The 9,949-nt window shown below is 38.2% G+C and overlaps 1 protein-coding gene across 2 annotated transcripts in view; it reads right to left on the bottom strand.

Annotated features, from left to right (window-relative positions):
- Positions 1-230: 230 nt before the first annotated feature.
- Positions 231-9,949, bottom strand: part of LOC306997276 (cytochrome P450 2G1-like) — a 55,520-nt gene continuing 45,801 nt past the window's right edge. Inside the window, exons 6-10 of one of the 2 annotated variants that reach the window (XM_079610502.1) lie at positions 6,557-6,698; positions 2,890-3,077; positions 2,636-2,777; positions 1,149-1,338; positions 231-866 (exon numbers count right to left, since the gene is read on the bottom strand). In XM_079610502.1, the coding sequence (XP_079466628.1) occupies positions 1,157-1,338; positions 2,636-2,777; positions 2,890-3,077; positions 6,557-6,698 (654 nt within the window). In that variant the 3' untranslated portion in view covers positions 231-866; positions 1,149-1,156. Of the gene's footprint in view, positions 867-1,148; positions 1,339-1,854; positions 2,264-2,569; positions 2,778-2,889; positions 3,078-6,556; positions 6,699-9,949 lie in introns of those variants that run through there. The other variant, XM_079610503.1, reaches the window with a different exon arrangement.

The raw sequence follows: 9,949 nt of genomic DNA, 5'->3' as shown, positions 1-9,949 counted from the left end.
TCACATTTTTTTCACGTTATTAGTTTATTTTGTCCTGCAGCTGCCAGAAGGTGGGATGTGCACACAATTACTTTTTTAAATTATATGTGTGTATTATTTTATAATTGAAAAAGCATGGAGCAGTGTATATGATGACTAAAATAGCACAGGTGACTCCGCGTGGTGGGAGGGGCCCCCCAAATCAAATTCTGCTTAGGGTCCCCAAAAGGCTCGGGCCGGCACAGACCATAACTGATGTGTGCATTGATCAATGTTTATATGTGAATAAAAGCCTAAATTAATTCTGTTCATCATATAAAGTCTCTTCAGACAATTTGGAATACTGTAAACCGCTCGATTCATATGGATTTATTTTACAATCTCTTTATGAACTTTTTGAAGCATCAAGGTGGTAGTTGCATGGACTGTCAATGGAGATACAGAAAACTCAGATTTCATTAAAAACATCATAGTTTGTGTTCTTAAGTAAATGTAAATGACATACTTGTCATTTTTGGGTGAACTAACCATTGATTTTTATTTTATTTTTAATTGACTTTATATTAATTATTTATGTAATTCAAACATACACACAATTGTTTGTAATGTTTATTTTTCATATGAAACATTTTTATTTAGTGATGTTGTTGATAAAAAACAATCAGAATCTCAGCAATGTTACTGTTCATGTTAGGATAAATTAGTTAGGACAAATGTGCCCCCTTTGAAACTCTAAATGCCCTTTCTAGTAATTCATCCTGGTGTTGCTGTTGACTGCTGAGCTTTACTAATGGCGAATTTGACTGACACCCAGGAGCAAGTAACACACATAAGAATCAGAAACTGATTTGAGAAAAAATACTTTTCCTCAATCTCTTCTGTAGATTCTGAAATAAGAATGAGAACATTGCTCACAGCATTTCATAATTTCACAGTTCATTATCATAGCATTTTTCATTAATACCAATTTTTCAGTTTCCACTGTAATTATTTCTCTGAAAATAATGGTGTTTTTCTAAATTTGTTAAATAAAAGATCTAAACAAATTATATACACATATTCTCTAAACTGACCCAGCTTTAAATAACTTGTACTTTGTATGAATTATGGTCCCCCACTAAATATATGTCCGGAATCTTTTAAAATAAGAATAAAATAAGATGCAATACCATGTCGCTCAGCGGGGGGAGGCAATGAGCTCATATAATCGAGGCATGTTGGCAAAGCTGCTGAGTTCAGGACTGATGTCTATGCCATCTGGACCCTTTGGACTACTGAAGCTGAACTTCTGAAGCAGAGACACGATGAACAGAAAGAGCTCCATACGAGCCAGAGACTCACCCACACAAGAGCGTTTACCTGCAGAGATAGAATGCAGAAGAGATGAACTAGTCACATGTCACAAAATCCTTTTCTAACAGGCAGTTGTGCTAAACAAGAAATAGCTCGAAATACATTTTATTTATTTATAAATTATTTATAATTTATTTATATATAAATATTTAGCATATTGTTAAATATTTATATATAAATATTTAGCATATTGTTAAGTGTATAGCGTCAGTCAGGCAGGACACATCAGTTAAGCTTCACTAGTTGATACTCAGTATCCGATCTTAGGAATACAATGCCTATGATATCGCTCCAATTTATTAAGTTACTAGTTATTAGTAAGTTTAATAAGTTACAATTCCTGTTATCCTTCAGCTGGTTTCACTTTCATTGCATTGCTCAAGAAATACTGTCTAGAGTTTTGCGTGACGCATTTGTTCCCTGTGTGGATGTTTGTGACGGTCACGGATTGACCGCACATTTAACATGGACTTGAGTTAATAAATGCTCACTCACTCACTCACTCACGTGTAAAATGTGTAAAGTGTTGTATGTGAGTTTGTCCCTCCCCGTGCTGGCCGCCGGTATAAATCTACTCGTCTGTGATTAATGGAGTTAGTGTGTATTGGTTGCTGCAGTGGTGAGTGTGGCCTGAGTGCTGCAGGTATTTTGTACTTTGTTCATTTGTCTTTTTTGGTGTTCTTTTTGATGAAGTTCTTTTTTGGAAAATTTGCATTTGGCAATATTGCTTTTGAGTCTAATTTGTATGTTTTGGGATAAGATATTCCCCTTTTTTGTTTAATTTTTCCATTAATGTTATATTTTTGGGTTAGGATTTGTCATGAGTTTGCACATGAATAAATAATAATTTATACTTCAAACTTGTTGTATTCACTCTGCCTCTGTTTAATTGGGCGACACATTTTTTGGTGCCCATTACTGGGTTCCTATTGCAATGTCACATCGGATTCAAGCTTGTTGAACTTGAACAAGTGTTGAACAAGAATTAGCTACGTAGACTTAAGTAATTTTCTGAACAAGCAGTTTGAATTAGAGTTACTTAATATAAAGTTAAATTGCGTGAAGAAGTTTTGTGTACATCTGGAGCTATTATATATTGCTATGATTGGGTTAAACATTATTTGACTCATGCTTCATTTTAAGGACTGATTATCAAAATGATTATCAAAAAATTATAATAATGCCTTTTTTTGTATGAATTAAAAATACATTGAACCATTTTCACAATATGTAATTTTATTTTTTAAATTAACAACTTTAAATGTTTTGTTTGATGTGAGATTGTAGAATTGCCAGAGTTTACCTGCAGAAAATGGGATAAAGGCTGGATTCTTTTTAAAGTTGCCATTGGCATCCAGAAAGTGCTCTGGGTTAAATATCCAAGGGGTTTCCCACTGTACCTCATCCCTTAGGACAGAGTGCAGCATGGGAATAATCACTGTATCCTGAAAGAATGAAAGCTTTTTTACAATTATGTGAATATTTCCAAACTCAACCATACTCAACAGCTATACAATAAAATAAACATTTGCAGAGTATTGTGTGGTTAATTGTTACCTTTGGAATTACATAACCTCTGAATGTGATGTCTTTCATGGCATAATGGGGAAGATTTAGTGGGACAATATCCAGAAACCGTTGTACTTCATGAATCACAGCATCAGTAAAAGGGAGGGACTTCCTGTCTTCCATTGTAGGGACCCTGTTCCTTCCAATAACTCTGTCAATCTCACTTTGCATTTGCCCTTAAGCAACACAATAAAACAATTTTTTTGTAAAGATCAAACACAAAAAGTTTTTTTCTCTTAATTGTGAAAAATGCAATGCAATTAATGGAAGAAAGAGAAAAATAATAGAAAAGTAACGTATACATACAAAACGTACACTAAGTGAGCAAGCTACCTTTATGCAAAACAATATTTTTTTTTTTTTATAGAGAATTATTTTGGAGGTTGTCTCACATCGCAGAGGTAGGAAGTCTGTGGGCTGGGAATTGTGCTTGGTCACTTAGTCAATATGACAGTCTTTTCCTTTCTAAGTGTCCGGTTCTTGACCAGAATAAGCTGTGAAAAGGACCAGGGGCCAGTTGCACCAACTATACACAAGTTATGGCTTAAAGGTAGGGTTGGTAATCCTGTTCAGAAACATTTTTTTTTATACTGGGTGAAATGGTCCTTCCATTCTGATAGTAGTCAATACATTATGTGTTCAGAAAAAGGAATAAAAACAAATCTGACCTCTGTAGCAGCTGTAGGACAGTAAAAACTCTGACCAATCACTGCCATTCGGTGCGAATGTAAAGAACCAATCAGATGCCTTCATGTCTCGTGCCCCAGCACCACTGCGTGCACAGCAGTGATGCGCGGGTCAATGTATAAACAACCCGCACCCGACCGACGTTTTCAACTAACCCGCTCGCAACTCGGACCGCAAAAAAAAAGAAAGAAAATATTGTACCCGACCCGCGTTTTTTAAAGTAGCGAGGAGGAACTAGGGGTGCGCATTTTTCAGAATGCTGTATGATATAGGCTAGTGTTTTGTAATAAAGGCTTGATTTATTCATTTATTTCGTTTCATTTTCTTAACAATTAAGATGCTGCATGTGTTTATCCAGTCTAATCGAAGTGTGCATCTCTCCCCGGACTTTCCCAACAAAAATCCCGCCCCCTCTCAGCAAATAGGCTACATAAAACAGACATTACTGAGCTATATGCGTTTAAAAGTAGCCTATTAAAATGGCACAATGGCATTGCTCAGTTCAACGCGTTGGGAAATCGGGCATTTTGTCCCGCGTCAGCTTTTATTCAAAAGTTAATAACGCGCTCAACATTCAAAAGGTAAATAAGGATTTCCCACTTTCATCTGGAGACTGCTCGTGCGTCATCCTCGCGCATTCAGACAATAAAGTGTAGACCTATGTATTTCATAGAACATTGTGTCTAGTACTATATAAATTACAAAGGTAAACGACCCGACCGACCGCGACCCGAATATCATTAAAAATATTTTTGGATGACTCGTAACCGCGGGCGCAGGCACCCGCTCATTTTGGATCAACCCGCGCATCACTGGTAGGTACATGCAGCTGACTCCAAATGTGGATGCGCGTTCATGTTTCTGGGGGGGCGTAGCTTTGGACGGAGCACTGACAGGAGGGGGCGGAGCTTAGAAGAGCAGCACAGGCGGTCAGCATCTTTTTTTTAATCCATTCCATCCATGTGTTTCTCGATCGACCAGAAGGATGCTTACTTTCATATCTCAATTCTCCCTTCGACAAAGTCCCTTTCTTCGCTTTGCGTTTGAGGGTCGAGCATATCAGTACAAGGTCATCCTCTTCGGGCTGTCCCTGTCTCCCCAGGTCTTTGCCAAAGTCAAGCATGAACTAGTCCGGACGGACAACACTTCAACCATCAGGGTGGTCTATGCTCCCGTCACATGTCGCAACTCGCCCGACATCTCCTCCTCTGGAGTCAAGGGCGGCGGCCCTTTATATTCCGGGCGAACTCAATCCTGCAGCCGACAGCTCACTCTCCCGGGAGAATGGAGACTCCATCCCCAGACGGTCCAGCTGATTTGGATCCGATTCGGGGATGCGCAGGTAGACTTTGTTTGCCTCCCAGGAGTTTGTCCACTGCCAGTTGTGTAATTCCCTGAACAACGGGACCCTCAGCATGGATGTACTGGCACACAGCTGGCTCTGGGGTCAACGCAAATATGCGTGTCCCCCAGTGAGCCTTATAGGACGGTAGTTGCGCCGCACTGGCCCAATCGGACCTGGTTCCCAGAACTGGTGCTCCTCGCAACAGCCCCTCCCAGTGTCTGGTGGTTCCCTGGGTTTAACACTAGAGGTCTCAGTTTTCACGGTGTCTAGGCATTTTCACTACATTTCCCATAATCCTGTCTGTCACTGATTGTTCATTTCCTTCAGCTGTTTCTCGTCACCTTGTTTGCACTTGTGTATATATACCCTGTCTGTTTCAGTGTTTGTCACGGAGTCCTTGTATTTTGTATTTAGCCCTTGTTATTTTTTTCCTACTATGGAAGTCAATGGGAACCAGAAACTGTTTGGTTACTGACATTCTTCTAAATATCTTCCTTTGTGTTCAGCAGAGGAAAGAAATTCATACAGGTTTGAAACAACTTAAGGGTGAGTATATGATGACAATGACTAATCCTTTAACTTATGAGTGGCTTGTAGCTTGTCAAACTACAGTTTCAAAATAGCTTCTCCAACACTGTCTGTTATTATAGTGACATTTGCCCCCCACCAAACTTGATGTTAAACAAGACAAACTAACAAATCGCTTTACATGTCAATCAGAATACCTCTTTCTACCTAAGTGGGTGGTCCTTGGCCAATTGAAGCAGCTAAATTGCCCAGACCATGCTATCACTCAAAGTTCTGGCTATTTTAGACTACAAAGTGTGGAATTTACATTAAAAGTTCATACTTTTAATGTAATGTAAAATGTAAAGTAGCAACCATACCCTGACTTTTTGTCATTATTCATGATGGTCATCTCTAGGCTTGATTACTGCAATGCTCTTCTGGCTGGTCTTCCATCATGTGCAACTAAATCTCTACAAATGATCCAGAATGCTGCAGCCCGTCTTGTCTTCAACGAGCCCAAAAGGGCCCATGTCACTCCTCTGTTCATCTCTCTGCACTGGCTACCATTTACTGCTCACATCAAGTTCAAGGCATTGACGCTTGCTTACAGATCGACCACAGGCTCAACTCCCTCCTACTTTCACTCGCTCCTACGAGTCTACATCCCCACCAGAAGCCTACAATCGGTCAATGAGCGACGGCTCGTGGTACCATCACAGAGAGCCACAAAATCACTCTCCATAACATTCTCATTCACGATCCCATGCTGGTGGAATGATCTCCCTACCCTCGTCCGGAATGCAAAATCCCTGACTACATTCAAAAGACAACTGAAAACTCATCTCTTCTGTGAGCACTTGAAAAAACTAAAATAAAAACCTTTTCCTTTAATCCTCCCTTGTCTGGCTTATGCTACTCTGAGCAATGCCTGAACTTTGTATTTTGAGCACTTCTTGCTTTGTTTTTGTCCTCAGTTGTAAGTCGCTTTGGATTAAAGCGTCTGCTAAATGACTAAATGTAAATTCAAAGATATGTCTACATGAGACTATGTAGACCCCAACAAATAACAGCATCACACTAGGTTTGACATTAATTTTGTAACCTTTGTCTTACCCTGTATGTGGGGGTGTTTGATCAACAGCATCAGGGCGTATCTGAGAGTTGTACTGGTGGTCTCCGTACCAGCTACAAACAGATTTAAAACAGTCGCCATCAAGTTATTTTTGTGGAATTCTGTGTCATGATTGTCTTTTTCCTGTTGTACCACACAAAGAAACAGTAGAACAGAAATTATATTTAGGCTACAGTCCTTCAATGTACTGTTAACTTGTGCTGTAGGCTACAGTTCTTCAATTTATTGTTCACACACACACAATTTGAGAGAGCCTTTCCAGCCATACGATACTCTACCAGTAACACCTATTTAGCCATTTGTATCACTCCACTTGCAGCATTTCTCTCAGCGAGTGTCATGGTGGATGAGCAAACTCCCCATCATTTTACAAATACTACTGTTGCTGTGTCTTGAAATGTAGTTTTAAAACATTGTGTTTTCAAAACATCCTTTTTCATAACAATGTGTTTTCAAGTAGCCAAAACACTGTTGTTGTGTAACCGAACAGCTAAAACGCATACAAGTTTTCACGTTTTTAGCGTAAACATACCCTAAAATTAACCGAATTAAACAAAATCATTAAAACTACAAACATCAAATTAACTTAAATATCTCACAAACAACTGTTTGCTAACAACAGGACACATGCACATGTAACTTGAATTAGCTAAGAGATTTTTGCTACATCAGCAACTACAGTCACCGCCTTTTATATAAAGCAGCATGCAGCATAACATCAATGTTTCTTGGTCTTTTCCTGGACTTAAGCAAAGGCTCTAATCTTCAGCACAGTGGTGACTCACAAAACTCACACAACAGAAACCCTTTAAATCCCAACAGAACACTAACAGATCTCCACTATATCATTATGTGCAAAAACACAAAATAACATTTCAGTTCAGCATATACTCTTCTTTACTCTCCTCTTATTGAGCATTTACTCTCCTTTTTTTAATAATAAATGCAAGGGTCTTTAACCCGTTTAACCCCACAGGAACGTCCTGTGGTGTCCAGGTCTGGGGAAGAGTTTACACTACAAAGAGTAAAACTAACATTGATGCATTGAGAATTAATAGAATATGTAAGTGATGATTGAGCATTAGTGATGAACACCTGCTGTTAACAAGCAAAATCACTGAAGGAAAGAGGAATAACAAGAACAGAAAAAAAGAGAAGAGACAAGATGAGATGAGACGAGACGAAACTACCTCACAGCACAGCACAGTCAAACACTTGCCATAGCAATGTGCCTTGTGTAAACAGTTAAATCAGCCAGAGAAAAAAGTCAAGGGTCTAGTTCAACTAAAGTGATCACTGATCACCATAATGACGACATCAAACTAAACATTTTCAGTTAAACATCAATATATAAACATCTGTTGAGCTTCGGGAAGGGGTGTGACAGGGAAAAAAAAAGTCAAACTGGTTAGTAATACGTGTAATAATAAGGTGTACTGGCTGGAAGTCAGTTGTTATTCTTGTTTCTGCTCATCTCTTTTTTTCTGTTCTTGTTGTTCCTATTTGGTACATGCTTTGGTACGATGCTTCGTTGTTGACAGCAGGTGTTCATCACTAACTATTATACTATAACTATAGTTATAGTGCAATAACTATAACTATGACAAAATTAATGGTGGCATGTGTGTGTATCTCTAATAAAGAGATATTTTTATGTTTTAATTATTTATTGATATTGATTTACTGATGCACTAACTGTTTGGCACTTTTAAAATTTTGTTGTACAGGTTACAATGACAATAAAAGACTACTACTACTACTACTACCGCTCATCATCACTTACATATTCACATTATTATCTCACTGCAATGAGTCAATAGATATCTGAAATTACAGGGAAAGAATTGTCCCTGGAACTTTTTTCTCCCCAGACCTTTTGCTGTCTGTGTTTCCTTTGCAGTCTAAAGTACTGTGAAGATTAGGCAAATTAGTCAGGTGACGTAGGACTGCGTGTGACTCTCCAGTTCCCACTGGATTTCGTCCTCCGCATATGAGCTTAATAAACCTGAACCTTGTCGTCTGTCTATCGATCGTATTTTTTTGAGCACTTGCTCCAACAACCATTGTTGATTTGAATAGCAAACAACTCTTAATGCACGCACCACAACAGACTTTTAAAAATGGTGGTTGAAATAAAATGCTGCTTGGAGACAACAAATCAAAATTCTATGTGAACTCCAACTAGAATCCAATTAGCATGTTCAGCTGTCAACTTGAGATTTTAATCTGTGGCAGAAGGAAGTAGTTCCGCAAAAGAGGGGTTTTAAAGACACTCCATTATTGTTACTTATTTATTTACACACTTGTGCTGTTGAACTGTAATATAAATGCTATATTACACTCGTAGCTGTGCGATATGGTTCTATATCAGCATGGCTGTGATTTGACCTTAGGCAACATGGCTACACTTGTGATATTGCTGATTATATATATATATATATATATATATATATATATATATATATATATATATATATATATATATATACATAATCAGCAAATGATTATGAATATATATATATATATATATATACACATAATCAGCAAATGATTATGAATATATATATATATATATATATATATATATATACACATAATCAGCAAATGATTATGAATATATATATATACACTGTGTGCACAATTATTAGGCAAGTGAGTATTTTGACCATATCATCATTTTTATGCATTTGTTCTAACTCCAAGCTGTAAAAACTTGAATGCTAATTGGATTTAAGCATTTCAGGTGATGTGTTTTTGTGTAATGAGGGAGGGTGTGGCCTAAGGAGATCAATACCCTATATCAAGGTGTGCATAATTATTAGGCAGCTTCTTTTCCTCAGGCAAAATGGGACGAAACAGAGATTTAACTGACTCTGAAAAGTCAAAAATTGTAAGAAGTCTTTCAGAGGGATGCAGCACTCTTGAAATTGCTAAGATATTGGGGCGTGATCACAGAACCATCAAACGTTTTGTAGCAAATACTCAACAGAGTCGCAAGAAACGTGTTGAGAGAAAAAAAACGAAAATTAACTGCCAAAGATTTTAGAAGAATCAAACGTGAAGCTGTCATATTCCAGAACTGCAACCTACCTGGAGTGCCCAGAAGTACAAGGTGTTCAGTGCTCAGAGACATGGCCAAGGTAAGGAAGGCTGAAATCCGACCACCACTGAACAAGAAACATAAGTTGAAACGTCAAGACTGGGCCAGGAAATATCTAAAGACAGATTTTTCAAAGGTTTTATGGACTGATGAGACGAGAGTGACTCTTGACGGACCAGATGGATGGGCCCGTGGCTGGATAAGCAATGGGCACAGAGCTCCACTTCGACTCAGACGACAGCAAGGTGGAGGTGGGGTAATGGTATGGGCTGGT

Source organism: Phoxinus phoxinus (genome assembly GCF_949152265.1).
Source record: "Phoxinus phoxinus genome assembly, chromosome: 4".
NCBI lineage: Eukaryota > Metazoa > Chordata > Actinopteri > Cypriniformes > Leuciscidae > Phoxinus > Phoxinus phoxinus.
This window is presented reverse-complemented; position numbering and strand designations above follow the sequence as displayed.